At 40.1% G+C, this 19,599-nt stretch overlaps 1 protein-coding gene across 6 annotated transcripts in view; it reads left to right on the plus strand.

The window, feature by feature from the left end:
- PTPRU (protein tyrosine phosphatase receptor type U) overlaps nucleotides 1-19,599 on the plus strand; it is a 691,901-nt gene that overhangs the window by 159,453 nt on the left and 512,849 nt on the right. For 2 of the 6 annotated variants that reach the window (XM_039334364.1, XM_039334365.1), the window contains exon 1: nucleotides 17,011-17,318. The exons of 2 other annotated variants lie outside the window; for them this stretch is intronic. In XM_039334364.1, the coding sequence (XP_039190298.1) occupies nucleotides 17,234-17,318 (85 nt within the window). In that variant the 5' untranslated portion in view covers nucleotides 17,011-17,233. Of the gene's footprint in view, nucleotides 1-17,010; nucleotides 17,319-19,599 lie in introns of those variants that run through there. 2 more of the 6 variants (XM_039334367.1, XM_039334368.1) reach the window with 1 other exon arrangement.

The raw sequence follows: 19,599 nt of genomic DNA on the forward strand, positions 1-19,599 counted from the left end.
AAATTGAACATCAATTGAAGAGGTTTTTTTTCCACTAGCACCTTTTTTGGTTAATAATTATTCTGGCTTCTATTAGACCTTGGCAGTCATTGTTCTGAAGGCATGAAAACTTGCCTTCTGTACTTAGAAATTGGCTGGGAACCTTTTGTTTACTTGTATAGGAAAAAGAAAATGTAAGTATTTAAATCTTACAAAGTTAAGATTGGGCAATAAGGATAACTGCTGCCAAATTGGACAGAAGAATCTTAGATTTTAAGGGTCTGGAACATGGGTCTGGTTGGGACAAAGGCATGTTGTTTATTTTTTTAAAATTAAAATTTTAAAGCTTCATTATGAGGTAAAAATACTGAAACAACAAAAATGAGAAAATTAGGAGAAAGAAAGATGGGCTTTAAGTGCAATGTAAAGGTACCGGTTTCCCCCTATCTGGCTGTGTCCAAATCTAGGGGTCGTTTCTTAGCCAGTATTGTCCGAAGACCTTTCTGTGGTCATGTGGCCAGCATAACATCATGCTGTAGTGCAGACAGTGCAGTGAAATACAGAATCCTGTTACCTTCCCACTGAAGTGGTACCCATTTATCTACTTGCATTTTCAAGCTTTTGAACTGCTAGGTGGGCTGGAGTTGGGGTAAGAATGGGAGCTTGCCCCATTGCACGGTGCTCGGGTCTCGAACTTGGGCTGTCAGCTTTGCAGCTCATAGGCTCAACTTCTTAACTGCTGAGTCATTCCAAGTCCAATAAATAAATATTAAAAAATGGCCAGATACCACAGAATTGATTGTTGATTACTATTGGCAAAAAATGGGCTTGGGAGCCATGCACAATCCTGCACCATTGCCCCACCCCTGTTTTAAATGCAGAGAAAGTTGGACCACTCCTGCATGACAATCATCATGGACTCTACCATTCAAAGACTCTACCATTCAAAGACTCTTCCACTTCATTCACTCCATATTCTGCTATACCCAGGCACTAGAGTTTCAAGAAGAGAAAGCTATCAAAAAAGGCCTCTTAAGCAACTTCAGAATTGAAACACACCTTGTCTTTTGTAATGGTTGATGCTCATCAAAGAAGAAGCTTTCTGTCCTGTGCGAGATTGTTTGGCTCTCTCCATCACGGCATCTCCCCTCCTACAACCTGTATTTTTTTTCCAGGAATATGCTCCTTGTTTAATTTGTTGTGATTGAACCAGAACTGAGCTCCCCACTCCATAGAATGGACTCCACAGAATGGAGGGACTGCATCAAATGAGCTCCTTGTCTTTAATTGCCTTGATAGCTTGAAAACCAATAAAACATCCTATGTACTCGGGTTTCCTGGTGGAAAACACAAAGACATCAATGCAATGTCACTTCATTCCAGGGAGGCTCTGTTTTGTAATTTATTGACACCAGCTCAGCACGAAGCTGCCAAGTCTACCCTTTGCTGAGATTCAGAGAGGCTGAATCATTGCCTCTTTTCTCTGTCTGTCTTACCTCCCTTTACACTGGTTTCTAAGAAAATATGAGACTCTGGATCTGAGACTTGGTGAAATGATCTTGGGGATCAAAGCTCAGCCAAAAAAGCTGCACTCAGACCAGCATGTTGTTGGCACCTCCTTGTTTTAAAACTTTTGGGCAGTTGATGACTTAGAACATAGAATAATAGAGTTGGAAGGACCTTGGAGGTCTTTTAGTCCAACCGCTTGGTCAAGCAGGACATCTTATACCATTTCGGACAAATGGTTGTCTAGTCTCTTTTTGAAAGCCTCCAGTGATGGAGCACCCACAACTTCGGAAGGCAAGCTGTTCCATTGGTTGATTGCTTTCACCATTAGAAACTTTCTCCTGAGTTGTTTCTTTCCTTGATTAGTTTCCATCCATTGTTTCTTGCCTTGCAAGACAAGAAATATACTTGTAAATATATTTGGAAATATATTTGGAAATATACTTGTAAGATAAGAAACCATGAATGGACATTCCAAACTCTGCACCCTGTTGCTTTATTTTCTATGATAAGTTAGGTATCCAAGCAGAAACATTTCTTGGGATTTATTGACACAAGGAAGGTTTATTAATAAGGCTTCTTCTGTTTTTGGCTTCCAGTTCGCAATTGTGGCACTGGCAGATGTGCGGGGCGATTGCTCCCTCCACTGTCCAGGTTTCTCCCGCTGGAGGACCCTGAAAGGGTCGGAAGTCGCCTGGAGGGGCAACGAGAGTGAAGAGGACGCCTGAGCAATCGCAGAAGGGTGGAAGCCCTCCTGTTTGATCCCAGGCAACTCTTATAATTGACGGGGAAAAGATCAGCCATTAATATGGCCCATCACCAAGCCGTTACCAGCCGAGGCCAAAATTACTAACAAGCACCTTGAAAGCACTGTGGAGGAATTGGGTGAGATTATACCTTCTTTTTACCCCAAGTATTTTTCCTGTAAAAAGCCTCTGGAAATTTCTTCCCCCTGTGAGGAGAGAGGGAAGGGAACGTTTACCTCCCACCCTTTAAAATGGTGGTGTTTACTACTTAGGGAACATAAAGCCTTGAAAAGAATTACTAAGTAATTGGATTTCCTTCTTTTTGATATTTTGGGACCCCAAAAGTTCCTACTTTCACGGGGATTTGCTATTCCATTTACTTCTAAAAAAGAGGAAAAAACCTAAACTGGATAAAAACCTAGCTGGGGACTTGAAAGATTTTAAATGCTAATGAGAACATCTTGTGGAGAAACTTGTGTAGCAAGTGAATATGCTTGACAAAAAGACCTGCCTATAGCCCAGACCTGTCCTTGGTATTATCTAAAAGAGATAACAGCTGAGAGAACAGCTAGGCGGTGAAATTGCTTTTTAGGATTCTGGAGGTGAATACTTACTGACTTTCGTTTAACAAATAACAAATAACCTTCACTAAAGGACTATCTATAACCACATTAGAAATGGAGGAGGACCAGCAACAAACTTCACTTAATTATAAACTGATACTTGAAAATTTTTTTAAAGCCACTGTGATAATTAAAGCTAGACTGAAAGACAAAGGCGCTAACTTAAATCTACAAAGTAAAACCCTGATTACAACCAAAGAACTTACAATCCGAAAAACAACAGAAGTGGAAGAAATCAACACAAAGACAGAGGACTTTAAAGAACAACAAATACAATGTACTGAACATCCAGACAGTCAAAACCTGACTGCAACTAAAGAATCTACAACCCCAAACACAACAGAAGCGGAAGAAAGAAATACCAGGATGGAGAGTATTAAAGATCAACAAGTACAACCTACTGAAAACCTAGACAACCAAATAACAACCATAAAATTGGACATGACTTTTTACTCGGACCAGAAGAAACCTGAGGAAGAAGACCAGATTGAATTGAACACAAATATGTTATAGCAAATGTGGGGATCAGGGCTACCAGGGCGACAACTTGATGATCATAAATTGGCCAATCCCTCTGGAAAATTGATAACTAGATGGTCTCCCTGGATTCAAGTAGCATGCACAAGAATGAAGGGAGATCTATCTGATGATCTAGAGGCATTGGTATGGAAGCCTGGTTGGCATAAAAAGAAAGCTAGAGTTAGATTTAAAAAATGGGGTCTTTTGACTTATTAGAGAGGATCCTAAAGTCTCAACTGATTGGCTAAAGGGAGATTTTGAGATGAAGGGAAAAACAATAGTTAGATGTAACTATTGTTGGGAAGTGAAAAAAAAATAAGGGATTGATTGGCCTAATATTGAGGATTTGGATTTATGAGGAAATGAAAACTAACTATTAGGGAAAAGCTTTGAATCATTGTTTAGCCCAGATAGTACAGATGATGGATTTGAGATAGTGAAGGATACTCCATTAGTAAGAGGTGATGTACTGGGATGAGAAATAAAAAGTGCTTATGAAATAAAATAAGAATATATTCAAGTAATAGGTATATTTTAGATACTATAATTTTTATAGAGTCAAATAAAGGAAATTTGGATTACCTGAAATGAATGTTAAAGATTAAATTGGAACATTCTAATTAAACATTAAAAATTAGGTAAAATTTAAATACAGGATATGGATATGTATAAGCAAAAATATGAAGATAAATGTTTTAACTGAACTTGTTACAACTAGAAATCTATTAGCTTAAATATATGGTAAATGTTAAGGGAAATAGAGAAGGAATGTTTTGATGATGTAACCAGAGATATATACTAAAGTTTTTGTTATTGTACTATTCACTGCTCAATCACCACGCTGCTTTCCAAATACTTAAATGTAAAACTGGAAAACCAATAAAAACTTGTTATAAAAAAAATAAGGCTTCTGTTTTCGAAAAACATTGGGATAGATTTCTAGGAATGCGTGTTTAGCATTTATAGCTTTTCTGATTTACAGTGATAATGACAATGGGAAACCAGGCTGGGTTCCATTCTTGTTACACACTAAAATATTGTTTTAAACACAGGTAAACTATGGTTTGGTATTTCATGAATAGAATTATAGAGCCAAGGAATTATGAGCCATAGATTAAACCTTCAGCTCATAATTGCCGCTTTACATAATAATTGTTTTTGTTATTGAACTATTGTTACCATAAGGAAATTTTTCCCAAAATTCAGTTGGATCCTCTTTCCTATTACTTAAGACCATTAGGTCTCTGTCTGCTTTTGGAAAAGTTCTATTGTATTCCCCAGTTGTCTTAACTTCCAGTTGTTGCTTTTTCTGAATCTATTCCAGTTTGTCTAAATCTATCCTTTTCTTTTCTTTGTTTGCATTGATTTCTAAGTAGATGCCTTGAATCATGATAAAACATAATTTACACTGCATCTTGACATCTTGGTCAAACCATATTGCCTTCCACTGCAGAATGATACATTTCCTAGTTCATTCCCTAGTTTCTGGTAAACTATAGTTAACAATTGCAACTTGACAAGCCACCCTTGGCAAAGCCACATTGCCATCCACAAGGCTGGATCATAATTGGCGGAACTGGCTTTGCAGTTCCATTTGTGGAAGATTTTGTGCCAGTTAGAGTTACAGTAAACTGTGGTTTGATTACAGTGGGAAGTAAAAGCCAAAAATGGGAAGGCACAGAATTGAGTAGAACAGTTTTTTTTTAATTAAATTTTTTTTTATTTTTTAAACATACAATCATTTATAAAAATACAATAAAATTTTAAAGTAAAAGAAAAAACAAAGAAACAAAAAAAGGAAACAAAACAAAACAAAAAAACCCCTTACCCTCCCTCCCACCCCCAACCCCCATCCCTTCACTTCCCAGAGCAGAATACAGGGTTAATAATAAAAAAAATTATAATAATTAAGAAAAAAGAAAAAAAGAAAAGAAAAAAGAGAAAAAAAGAAAAAAAATATAAATAACCTTTAACTCCATAACCTATAAAACAATTCTCTATAATATTTAAAATTCATTCATAAAATAAATGAAACTTTTTAATTCCATACTTTTTCTGAATATAATCTATCCACCTTCCCCATACAATAATATATCTTTCTTGTGTATGATCCTTTAAATAAGCAGAAATTTTTGCCATTTCTGCAAAACTAGATACTTTAAATAACCATTCTTCTAAAGTAGGCAAGGAATCTTTCTTCCAATATAAACCTACTAGTAACCTTGCTGCAGTTAATAAATTCAACATCAAAGTAGTTTCTTTTTCATTTAAGTCAACAAAAATACCAAGTAAAAATAGTTGAGGAGTAAACTTTATCTTTTTTCTAAAAATCTTTTGAATGTTCCACCAAATCATAATCCAAAAAGCCTTTACTTTTTTACAATTCCACCAAATATGAAAGTATGTCGCATCATTATTGCCACATCTCCAACATTTGGGCTGTATATTGGAATACATACAAGATAATTTTTTAGGATCTAAGTGCCATCTATAGAACATTTTATAAAAATTTTCTCTCAAATTTTGAGCTTGTGTAAATTTAACATTTCTTATCCAAATTGTCTCCCATAAATCCAATGAGATCGGCTCCTGTATATTCTGAGCCCATTTAATCATACAGTCTTTAACCAATTCTGTTTCCGAATCTAACTCTAATAAAACATTGTATATTCTTTTTATATGAGCCGGACTTTGGTTTTTAGTCTGAATAGCCAATTGTCTATCTTCTAGTGTTATTCCCTCTTTCTTGTCTACAGTCCATCTATCCATTATTTGTAAATATTGAAACCATGACTGTAGAATATTTTGCTGCCTTAATACATCTAGGGATTTCAAATGCCAATTCGAACCAGAACAAATTAACAATTCTTTATACGAGATTTTGTCAAAATTTGTCCCCTTAGAAGTTCCCTCAATTGCATGTCTGGGAATCCCCCAGATAGGTATTTTATAATTTAATCTATAATAATACTTCTTCCAAACACGAAGTAAGGCATTCCTCAAAATATGTGATTTAAAAGTCCGATCAACTTTCTTATTAAAAATTAAATATGCATGCCAACCATATATTAGATCCCAACCTTCCAAAAAAAGAATATCCATATTTGTTAAATTAAGCCAATCACTTAACCAAGTTAGGGCGGCTGCATCATAATATAATTTCAAATTAGGTGCCTTAAGTCCCCCTCTTTCTCGAGCATCCTGTAATATCTTAAATTTAACCCTTGGTTTCTTCCCGGCCCATATAAAATTATTGATACCCTTTTGCCATTCCTCCAAATTTGCCTCTTTTTTAAGAATAGGTATCATCTGAAACAAAAAAAGAAACTTTGGTAGAACATTCATTTTTACAGCTGAAATTCTCCCCAACAATGACAATTGCAATTTTTTCCAATCTCTTAAATCCTTTTGGACTTTTGCCCATAGTGGTTCATAATTGTTCTTATACAATTTTCCATTTGAAGCAGTTAAATATACTCCCAAATATTTAACCTTTTTTACCATCTGAAAACCTGTGGCTTTAATCAAACTTTCCCTATCTTTAACTGACATATTCTTAGATAATATCTTAGTCTTATAATTATTAACTTTAAAACCAGAAACATTCCCATACTGTGTTATAAGTTCTAACAAACCATCAATCGCCTGATTCGGTTGTTCCAAAATTAAAACCAAATCATCCGCAAATGCCCGCAATTTATACTCATTCTTCCTTATCTTTACACCCTTAATTAACTTTGATTCCCGAATCTGAATCAATAAAATCTCCAATGTTAAAACAAATAACAATGGGGATAATGGACATCCTTGTCTTGTCCCTTTTTGAATATTAAAATTCTCAGTCAATCCCCCGTTTACAACAATTTGTGCAGATTGCTGCTGATATATAGCTTTAAGTGCATGTAAGAAATTATCCCCAAAATTCATTTTCTCTACCAAAGAAAATAAAAATTGCCAGTCCAATTGATCAAAAGCTTTTTCAGCGTCCAAAAAGATAAAAGCCACAGGAATCTGATTATTCTTATCCAAGTACTCAATTAAATTAATAATTTGTCTAACATTATATTTCATGTATCTCCCTGTTATAAATCCTGCTTGATCACTATGAATCAAGTCTTTCATAACCTGCATTAATCTATTTGCCAAAATTTTTGTGAAGATCTTATAATCAACGTTCAATAATGAAATTGGCCTATAATTCTTAGGTTCTGTAAGATCCTGATCTTCCTTCAGAATCAATGATATAAAAGCTCTTTTCCAAGAAGGAGGAACTTGCGTACCCAACAAAATACTATTAAAGAGTTCCTTTAATGGCTCTATCATTTCTTCAAATAAGATCTTATAATACCTAGAAGTCAATCCATCTGTTCCAGGAGACTTTCCAACCTTTAACTGCTTAATAGCTAAACCAATTTCCTCCACAGTAATTAAACTATTCATCCCATTTTGTTGTTCCTCTGAAAGTCTAGGAAAATGTACTGATTGTAAATATTTATCTATATCCAAACCCCTTATATTATCACTTGAATATAATTTTGTGTAAAAGTCCAAAAAGCTTTTTCTAATCAGATCTTGCTGAAAGACCTCAGTACCTTTATATTTTACTTTCTCTATGATTCTAGCTTTCTGTTTCTTTCGTAACTGATAAGCCAACCACCTCCCAGGCTTATTCGCATTGCAAAAAGTATTATGTCTCATATACGACAGATTGGTAGCCACCTGATCTGCCATCAACATATTAAATTGTTCCTTAAGCATCTTTATGGATACCTTTAAATTATTATCAATAGGGTTAAGAACCAACTCTTGTTCTTTTGATTTAATCTCTTCTTCTATTTCTGTACGTCTTTGTAACCCTTTTTCCCTAAAGACTTTATTCAATTGAATCAAAATTCCCCTCATATATGCTTTACTAGCATCCCACACCATAGATATCGATGTCCCCTTATTCATATTTATAGCAAAAAAGTCCTTTAAATGTTCTTTACACTTTTGTACAAACTCCTCCCGGTTAAATAAGTTCTCATTCAGTCTCCAAGATCTTCTATTCCCATCTTCCGAATATAACTCCATCCATACCGGACTATGATCTGACAATGTTCTGGGAAAAATTTTCACCTTCCTCACTCTAGGGAGGAAGTCACTAGTAATAAAAAAAAATCAATCCTTGAAAATGACTGGTGTCTATCAGAATAAAATGTAAAATCTCTATCACTTGTGTTCCTTTCTCGCCAAATATCAATAAGCTCCAATTCTTCCTTCAAGTCAAAGAAAGTCATAGGTAGTTTAGTTTGAATAAAAGTTTTAGAGGAACTTCTTTTGTCTATAGTTGGGTCTAAAACCCCATTCCAGTCACCCATCAAAATTACCGATTTATAATCCAACTGAGATATCTTGCCATGCAGCAATTTATAAAATTGTTTCTGTTGTTGATTGGGAGCATATAGTCCAACAATAAGAACTTTTCGGCCTTGTAATAATAATTCCACAAAAAGATATCTTCCTTCAGAGTCAGCCTCAATTAGTTTAGCTGAAAAAGTTTTCTTCACATAAATTACCACTCCCCCTTTTTTCCCAGGGGCTGAAGCAATAAAATGTGAGCCCAGACGGGAATTCATCAAGAATTTAGAATCCTTTAAAGTTATATGAGTCTCCTGCAAACATATCAAATCATTGTTATGTTGTTTCAAATAATGGAAAATCTTTCTTCGTTTCTGTGGCACATTTAAGCCATTAACATTCCAGGTCAGAAACCTGACCATCTCCACCAGCCTGGAGCCTCTGAAGCATGGCCTGCAGATCTGCTGTCGAAGATCTTTTTGGTCTTGCCCCTCCCACAGGCTCTGTAACAACCAAACTTTCACCACTCTTCTGCAACTGCTCTTTTTCTTTACGTTTATGGGCAGCTTGTGTCATCCTTTGCTCTTTTATGTCAAAATTCTGTGCAGCTTGTTCCATAACCATCATTGATGAGGCTCCTGCCATTAGAGCTCTTCCGTTATCCTTATTTGTGGGGGTGGTGACAATCTTACTTTTAAGATAGACTGATAAAAATCTCTTGCTTTGGAAACAGTAGTTAATCTATGACGTATCCCTTCATAATTTACTATTATTCCTCTTGGAATCTCCCATCTGAACTGAATTTGACGACGTTTTAACTCATCAGACAAGAAAGTAAAATCTTTTCTGGCTCTTAAAATTTTTGGAGGTATCTCTTTTAAAATTATCACATCTTGATCAGCAATTTGAAACTTTTGTTTGTAAAAAGCCTGTATAATTTCATTACGAATAGATCTTCTGGAAAAATAAATGACCACATCTCTTGGTAAATTTCTCTGTCTAGCAACCCGTGAATTAACTCTAAAATTTTTTTCTATCTCATTCTCAATTATTTCAGGCCGCCAGCCAATATTAGGAGCAATATCTTTCACAATAAGCATCTTTAAGTCCACCTGAGGGTTCTCTCTCAGGCCTCTGATACGCAATGCATGTTCCATCTCTCTGTATTGTGAAATGATTTGTTCATCCTGTGTAATTTCTATCTTGTTCTCTACCTCCTGCATTCTAGATTCCATCCTTTCTGCATTATCAGTAATCTTTTCCATCTGGTCATCAATCCTCTCTATGTGCAGGGCTAAGCCCTGAAAGGCCAGAAGTATATGGTCTCTTAGTTGTTTGTTCTTTTTCTCCAATAATTCTTCTGTATTAGCCCTCTCTGCAATTTATAAGATCTTTTACCTCCTCCTTAATATCCAAGGCATGCTGTTTTAAAGCATCCTGTAAATCATTAAGAGAAATTGCAGGAGGAGGAGGAGAAGGTGGAGGTGATTTTGGTTTCTGAGATGCAGGCTGAGGCATTGGAGAAGAAATAGGAACCTTAGGGGCGGGAGGCAGACGTTTTGAAGCCATTTTCTTAAGTTCCAAGAAGAAAGATTCTTATTGAAAAAAAAGGCACAGTTCTTTTAAATATTCTTAGAAAAAAAAACAGAGAAAAAAAGAGAGGAAAGAATAAAAACCAAATTCTTACTTCTGTGTTTAAAGAGTTAATCTGTATCCAGGTTTTACTTTGTAATGCAAATCAGGCAAGAAAAACGATCGCCATTTTACTTTTCACTTTCCCTTTCTTCTGAAGGGAAAGTGAACAAAAGAAGAGGAAGAGGAAACTTGCTGAGGTTAAAGGCACCATCAAACTTGAGCACAGTCTCTCCTGGTCTGCTCTGTCTGCTTTCAAGTACTCACAAGCAGCTGGGAAAAAAAAGCAGATGTGGAAGCGGCAACTTGCTTCATTCCAAAATCTTCGGAATGAAGTCTCCCTGGAACGCAGAGTTGCTCAGGCTCCGAGGGAGCTCTACCCTCCGATCCCCAAAATAACAGGGACCCAGGGGAGCTCTTACCTCTACCTGAGAGCTCTCCTCCTCCCTTTTTCCCAGGGAGGAGATTCAAGCCGCGGGACAGCTGATTGTCAAAGTCCCGCGGCTTTTACACGGACCAGGAACGGGCGGCTTTGTAAAACGCCACCATTCGTCGTCGCTGGAACCACCGGAAGTCGAGTAGAACAGTTTAACAGTGGAATGCACAGAGTTGGGTAGATCTTATGGAAGGGAACTGTCAGGCACAAGAAATTAAGAACCAAGATTGTTCAAATAAGTACAAATCCATGCTGGGCAGCACAGTGGCTCAGTAGTTAACATGCTGGCTTTGTTGGTTGGAAAGCCAGCAGCCCAGGTTTGAGACCCAAATGCCACGTGACTGGGTTCTTGCCCCAGCTTCTGCCAATCTAGCAGTTTGAAAGCATGCAAATGTGAGTAAATAAATAGGTACCACTTTGATGGGAAGGTAACGGTGGTCACATGACCACTGAAATGAATAGCGCTGCTCAATGGCCTTAAAATGGAAATGAGCAATGCGTCCTATACTGGGCAACTGTCAGAATCCAATTATATTTCATTTCTAGTTATCGACTATGGAAAACACCATTTCTGCCCTCTCTGGATTCTGTCATACTATGAAGGGGAAGGGGGACGAGCAAGGGGATTTATGGCTCTCACTTCCTTCATTAAAACTTCAAAGGGACTGAATGTGGATCTCACCAAGAGGGCTGACCATAACAATATGGCCATCACCTTTCATCTACTACTCTCTGAAGTCTCCCTTCTGCCGGCTGTGAGGAAAAGGGGGTGGAAACGTAATGCCTGGGATTGTCGCTGGAAGGATGGTGGGGTGGGGGCTGCTTGGGAACACTTAAAACCTTGAATAGTAGGGGTTGGCCCCTCAGATCCTGTCTAGAATGCCTGCAACCAACTTCTCTTAATAAAGATGCCTGTTGGAAGAGATATTCCAAGAGTTCTGTTCTCTTAAGATATAAAGTGGGGTGTGTCCTTACATTAGACAGGATCTGCAGAATTAGTCCACCTGGAAGGGAGAACCTTGCTGGGGGACTTTGCAAAAATTACCATGTCAGACAACGGAGCAGGAAAGGGAGAAAACACCCTGGAAAGGGAGCTGCTGCCCTGACTGAAACCCTGCCAGATGTCGGGATCTGAGAGGTCAGATTCCTCAGGAGAAGAGGTGGAGACACGTGACCACAAACCTTGGTGGTCAATGGGCGTTGGAAAGAAAGGCGAGTGGGAAAAGAAATCAAGAAAGGTGACCCTGAGATGGGGGGCCAACCAATCAGAATGGAAGCAGGAGATGGGGAAATCCCTGCATGCAAGTGAAGAGGAAGGGAACTGGACACTGTACTAGGGCTGGATCCTAGAGAAAGCTATCGACCTGATGAAGAGAACCCTCAGCTTCCTAGGAGAGGAGAATTCTGAGCCCTATGGCCACACCAGCTCCTGGAGCCGCAACTGGAGAGACACAGAGGGAGAAGTGGAACCTGCAGCCCTGGGGATGTCTATTGATCCAGTAGTCCCCACTCCCCGCTGACCCGCAGATGTGATCTGGATGCAAGACAATACCATTGACAATGAAGGCACTGATCCATTCATATTCGCCCGGTAGCCGAATATATGCAAGAATTCCGGGCCATTGCCAGCAAACTGAACTGGCCGGAAGGCATCCTCCTTAGCCATTTCAAAGACAGACTAAATTATGACCTATATGACACTTGCCTGCCCCGAGGGGACCCACACCAACTTGAGGAATGGTACGTCTTGGCAGAGGAAGCAGAAATTGACATACTGAAAAGGCACCGCCGAGGAAAACAAGGGAGCCGCTTACTGCCTGAGTTGACACATGAACCAGTGAAACCATAGGCTATGGCCAAGAAGCAAATGGGGTGTTTCAAGTGCGGGAGAGAGGGGCATCGGGCTGTAGAATACCGCTCAAAAGCCCCCCAGCACAACCCAGACAGATCACCGGCCAGCAGATCCGGAAAGTCTCCAACTAAGTCAAAAGAACCTGCCATGAGAGTGAGGGAGGCTGTGGAATCCCCTACCTCTGTCCATTGTAGGAAAAGAACTCCAGCCTACACCGCAGGGCTGGTGGATGCCTCAGAGGACAGCTCGGAAGGTGAACCCCTGGTAACTGGACGCATCGCACCCATATTCAAGACAGTGACTATATTAATTCCCCCATGCCCGAAGCCATGAAGGTGAAAGCCTTAATAGACTCTGGCTGCAACTGCTGCCTCATTAACCCAATGCTAGTGGGGAATCTGGGCATTCCGTCAAGGAGACTGGAACAACCAATCTCATTTGGCCACTTAGATGGGTCCATAGCAGGGAGGGGTGCCAGCTACCCTAGCCACTTTACCAATACACCTCTCCCTGGGCAAACATGAGGAGGACATAACATTTGTAGTGATCCGAGGCATGGAATGCCTGATGATCCTAGGGATGGAATGGTTAAAGAAATGGAACCCCTGGGTGAATTGTAGGATGGCAGAAATCAATTTCCCAAAAGGGGACCCTATGGACTTAAAATCCCAAGGGGAGCTTCCAAAATTAAGAACGGAAAAAGCATCCAAGGGAGAGGAAAAGGGACTACCAGAAATACCAGAGGAATACAGAGATCTTGCTGAAGATTTCAGTGAGGAGAGGGTGGATGAGATCCCCCCCACTGACCCACAGACTGTGCCATTGAATTCAAGCCTGGGGCAAAACTCCCAAAGCCCAGATTATACTCCATGAGCCCAAAGGAGAAGGAGGAAATGGAAAGATTCATAAAGAAAAGCCTAGAAAGGAGGTTCATTGAACCAGCCAAGCCTAAAGTGGCCACCCTGGTCCTTTTTAGAGAGGAGAAGGATGACTCTTTACACTTATATGTGGACTGTAGGCTCCTGAATACAACCTATACCCTCTGCCCCTCATGAAGGACATGTTGTCACACCTCTTGAAAGGGAAATTTTTTACTAAACTAGACCTAGGGGAAGCTTACTATCGCATGAGAATTAAGGAAGGGGATGAATGGAAGACCGCATTTAACTTCCCAATGGGGTACTACCAATTCAAAGTCTTGCCATTTGGATTACAAGGGGCCCCGCAGTATTTATGCAATTAATCAATGATGTTCTAAGGGAGCACTTATTTAAGGGGTCCTGGTTTACTTAGATGACATTCTTATCTTCACCGAATCAAAAAGAAACATGTTAACCTAGTCAGAGCGGTTTTAAAGAAACTGCGAGCCGCCCACCTATATGCCAAACTCTCGAAATGCGAATTCCACCAGCAAAGGATAGACTACCTAGGTTATCGCATATCCCCACAGGGCATTGAAATGGACCCAGAGAAGGTCAAAGCAGTATTAGATTGGGCACCACCCTGCACAAGAAAGCAATTGCAAAGTTTCCTGGGCTTCGCAAACTTTTACCGCCAATTCATCCCTTCATTTGCCCAGATAGCCCTGCCCCTCATGAACTTACTAAAAATGAAGGGAGCATCCTCAGTAAAACCTAGCCAGCCACTAACATGGACAATGGAGTGCCAAGCGGCGTTTGATAGATTAAAGAGACTTTTTTCTGCCAAACCAGTACTGAGGCACCCAGACATGGATAAGCCCTTCGTAATACAGGCGGATGCAAGTGATGTGGCAGTGGGGGCTGTACTATTACAAGAAAACGATGAAGAGGTATTGCAACCCTGTGCGTATACATCCAAGAAACTCACCGAAACGGAACAGCGCTGGCCCATGTGGGAGAAAGAGGCATACGGGATATGTTGGTCATTACTCACATGGTGCCAGTTTCTTGAAGGCAACAAAATCCCTTTCCAGGTGTGGACAGATCACAAAAATTTGGAAGCCTTGAAAACACCCAGGAAGCTCAACCCCAAGCATTTCCCAGCATTTTCACCAATTCTACTTTACGCTCAAGCATTTGCCGGGGGAAAAGAACTTCCTGGTAGATGCAATATAACAGCACGCGAGCCACCGACTCTAAACCGATAATGGTAGAATCACAACTGGCAGCGCCAGTAACCACCAGAGCCCAAGCTAAATTAAAACCACAGCTGGGCAGCCAAACCGGAATTGAATTCCGGAAAAGTTTGGAAACAGATGAATGGTTCCAGAAAAATAAACACATGTGCACAATGAAAGATGGACTCCCTTGGGTGGGGGAAAAGTTATATATACCAACAACCCAAAGAGTCACTTTCATGCAGCTTTGCCACGACAGAAAATCAGCATTTTGGATTTCTAAAAACATTACACTTAATTAAATGGCAATTTTGGTGGCCATCCATGAAAAAGGACATAGAAAGATACGTGGCCAGCTATCTAAAGTGTGCAACTGCAAAGAGGTTGCAAGGAAAATCGCCCGGACTGCTACAAACAATGGCAAATCCCTCAGCCCCCCTGAGGGAAATAGCCATGGATTTTATAGTGGAATTACCAGAAAGCAATGGGAATACTGTTGTCTGGACGGTCACGAACTTGTTTTCCAAACAGGTGCACTTTATTCCTTGCCAAAAGATTCCCACCGCAAAAGCCTTAGCGAAACGTTTTGTCTAGCACATTTACAGAGTGCATGGGGCACTCCAACGCATCATCTCTGATAGGAGAGTGCAATTTACATCTGCATTTTGGAAGGAATTTTTATCCCTCTTAGGGACCACTCAGGGACTGACATCTAGCCATCATCCACATGGGGATGGACAAACAGAACACTGTCACTCAGTACTTGAGCAATATTTAAGATGCTTTATTAATTTTCAGCAAACAAATTGGACGGACCTACTCCCTTTCACAGAAGTTGCTTACAATAATGCAGTCCACTCCAGCACAGGTTACACTCCTTTTCAAATAGCTACCGGTCAAAGTTTCAACCCCATGCCAGAACTAACCCCAAATGAACTGGCGATCCCATGACACTGAAAGAATGGATGGAACAATTATAAAACACCTGGCCAATAGTTAGAAAAGCACTAGATGAAGCTAGGCAGGCATACAAAGCACAAGGTGATTAAAAAAAGGGTTGAGCCTACAGCATTCATTATAGGAGAAATGGTGTACTTATCTACAAAATATCTAAAATCCCTACAACCCTGTAAAAAACTTGGACCAAAATATATAGGGCCTTTTCCAATTAAAAGAATCATAAACCCAATAACAATAGAATTAGAATTACCCAAAAATCTCAGGCAAATACACCCAGTTTTTCATTGCAGTTTGCTGAAAAGAGAGCATCAGTCACCTTTACGGCCAAAAATCCCCCCCACGACCTCCAATCATGGTGGAGGGCAAAAAACACTTAGAGATAAAGGAAATCCTAGATACTTGGAATTATCATGGAGCAACTCAGTACCTAGTAGCATGGAAACACCTCTCTGCCTCACAAAACGAGTGGGTCCATAAACGTCATGTCAGAGCCCCAAAGCTATTAAAGAAGTTTCACACAGAATATCCTAACAATCCTGACTAACTTTTATACCTGTTTTGTTTTCTTTTCAGATGGATCTCTCTTATTTTTAAGGGGGCAGGATGTGAGAATCCAATTATATTTCATTTCTAGTTATCGACTATGGAAAACCCCATTTCTGCCTTCTCTGGATTCTGTCATACTACGAAGGGGAAGGGGGACGAGCAAAGGGAATTTATGGCTCTCACTTCCTTCATTAAAACTTCAAAGGGACTTAATGTGGATCTCACCAAGAGGACTGACCATAACAATATGGTCATCACCTTTCATCTACTACTCTCTGAAGTCTCCCTTCTGCCAGCCGCGAGGAAAAGGGGGTGGAAACGTAACGCCTGGGATTGTCGCTGGAAGGACAGTGGGGAGGGGGCTGCTTGGGAACACTTAAAACTTTGAATGGTAGGGGTTGGCCCCTCAGATCCTATCTAGAACGCCTGCAACCATCTTCTCTTAATAAAGATGCCTGTTGGAAGAGATATTCCATATGTCTTCTTAAGATGTAAAATCTGCAGGGCCTCCTTTGCCCTTTACTTTAATTCACACTTGCTCACTAGAAGAATCTGAACTGCTAACTGTCAAGGCAAATTGGCGGTAGATAAGAGTCAATAAAATTCAAGGAGGGCTGGATTTAGATCTCTTGTGGGCATGAAGGGACTCCAGACTGATGACACACTTGACCTCTCCCAGGCTCAGCCTGGTCATTCTCTACAGCAGGGGTCTTCAAACATGGCCCTTTTATGACTTGTGGATTGCAAGTTGAGGTCCACAAGTCATAAAAGGGCCATGTTTGAAGACCCCTGCTCTATAGAAACATGTATTGCCAACTCCAAATGACAAGTTTTCATTCTCCTCCATTCTCCATTGACTTGTTAGATGATAGCTCCAGGTTTTGGTGGTGGATTTGGAGCATGCATGTCTTCTTGTCTCCTGATGTGGAAGCCAGAGCCCTCTAGGCTGACAACAATGATTAACAAACCTTCTTCCCAACCTGACATGCTTGTGGCATGCTGGATACCAATTCTCAGAAGTCCCAGCGACGTCTCCTGAGGTCACATCTGGAAAGCACTAAGTTGGGACAGACTGTTAAAGGTGAACTGTTCATATTTAGTTCCGCTTTTTTTTAATGCTTTACGGTATCAAGGTATTAGTGCAATCAATAATATTCTTCCTGGCTGCCAGCTGCTGTGACTTGGTGATTGATTTGCTTGCTTCAGTAAAACTGCTACCTACTGCCTCAGTTGTCACTCTTCTTTTTTTTCCAGTTGGGCTATTTGTTTGTTTGCATGCCCTTTTCCCCTGAAATATTTAATTTTAGAAATTGCACACTGTTCTGTACCAACCTTTGCCCCATCTTTAGAACTGGGAGAAAGCTACAGAGAATAATAAGAACTTTATTGTTTATTGGATAAAAAAGAGAACATGTGCATTTGAAAGCCTTTTGAGGATCAGATATTACAATTTTAATACTGTAAGGAAGGTATTTGTATGAACTGTATGAAAAGGAAAAGTGATGTATTGCATCAAGGTGTTTTCTGAAGTTAATCAATGAACACAGACTGTTCTCTTTATTTATGGATTCTGATAGAATTCCAGTCTTAGCACTTATGCTGGCTTCAGAGTTGTTGCACACTGCTAAAAAAAAAAAAATCACATCCATGGGAAATTTTCCTGCAGAAAATACATTAGATGGGAAAAAGCAATCCAAGTTTGCATCCTGAAAACTTTCTGCTTTGGGGAAGTGAGAACATACTGACTAGCTCAGGTTTGTAACTGACAAAGAAACATCTGGATCAGCAGATGTCCCCGGGGTTGCAGGTTCCACGTCCCCCTCGGTGTCTCTCCTTTTGCGGCTCCAGGAGCTGGGGTGGCCGTAGGGCTCAGGATTCTCCTCTCCTAGGGAGCTGAGAGTTCTCTTCATCAGGTCAATAGTTTTCTCTAGGATCCAGTCTGAGTACGGTGCCCAGCTCTCTCCCTCTTCACTTGCGTGCAGGGATTTCTCCATCTCCTGCTTCCATTCTGGTTGCTTGGTCCCCCGTCTCAGGGTCACCTTTCTTGATTCCTTTATCCACTCACTTTTATTTCCAATGCCCATTGACCAGCGAGGCTTGTGGTCCCGTGTCTCCACCACTTCTTCTCCTGAGGAATCTGATCTCTCGGATCCCAACATCTGGCAAGGTTCTAACTGGGTCAGCGGCTTTCTTTCCAGGGAGTTTTCCCCCTCTCTTGCTCCATTGTCTGACATGGTAATTTTTTGCAAAATCCCCCGGCAAGGGTCTCCCTTCCAGGTGGATTAATTTTGCAAGTCCTGTCTAATGTAAGGACCACCCCACTTTGCATCTTAAGAAGACAGAACTCTTGGAATAATTCTTCCAACAGGAATCCTTTATTAAGAGAAAATGGTTGCAGGCGTTCTAGACAGGACTTGGGGTTCAAGCTCTCCCATTCGAGGTTTTAAGGGGTTCCCCAGTAGTCCCACCCAATCACCCCCCCCCTTCCAGTGATAGTTTCAGGCATCACAATCCCACCCCTTTTTTCCTTTCTTCCGTCTGGATGGAGACTTCAGATAAACTACATGAAAGGTAAATAGCCTCATTTGTTATGATAAGGTCTTTTGGTGCTAACCACATTCAAACTCTTTGAGGTTGCAATAAACACATTCAGTTCCTTAGAAGTATACTGAAGGAAGTGAGGGCCATAAAGCCCCTTTGTTCTCCCCCTTCTCTCCCTCTTATGGCAGAATCCAGAGAAGGCAAAATTGGGGATTTCTATATTTGATAACTAAAGATGAATTATAATTGGATTCTGACATCCGGCCCCCTCAAAATAAGAGAGATCCACCTGGAAGAAACAAAACAGGTATAAAAGTTAGTCAGGCTTGTTAGGATACTCTGTGTGAAACTTCTTCAATAGCTTCGGGGCTCTGACATGACGTTTATGGACCCACTCGTTTTGTGAGGCAGGGAGGTGTTTCCAGGCAACTAGATACTGAGTTGCTCCATGATATCTCCTAGAGTCAAGGATTTCCTTTATTTCGAAGTGTTGTTCGCCCTCCACCATGATTGGAGGTGGTGGTGGGGATTTTTGGCCGTAGAGGTGACTGATGCTCTCTTTTCAGCAAGCTGCAATGAAAAATTGGGTGTATTTGCCTGAGATTTTTGGGTAATTCTAATTCTACTGTTACTGGATTTATGATTCTTTTAATTGGAAAAGGTCCTATATATTTTGGTCCAAGTTTTTTACAGGGCTGTAGGGACTTTAGGTATTTTGTAGATAAGTACACCATTTCACCTATAATGAATGGTGTAGGCTGAACCCTTTTTTTATCGGCTTGTGCTTTGTATGCCTGCCTAGCTTCATCTAGTGCTTTTCT

Source organism: Crotalus tigris, unplaced genomic scaffold, assembly GCF_016545835.1.
Source record: "Crotalus tigris isolate CLP2741 ecotype Arizona unplaced genomic scaffold, ASM1654583v1 scf7180000017628.32516253702:7417878, whole genome shotgun sequence".
NCBI classification, from domain to species: Eukaryota; Metazoa; Chordata; class Lepidosauria; order Squamata; family Viperidae; genus Crotalus; species Crotalus tigris.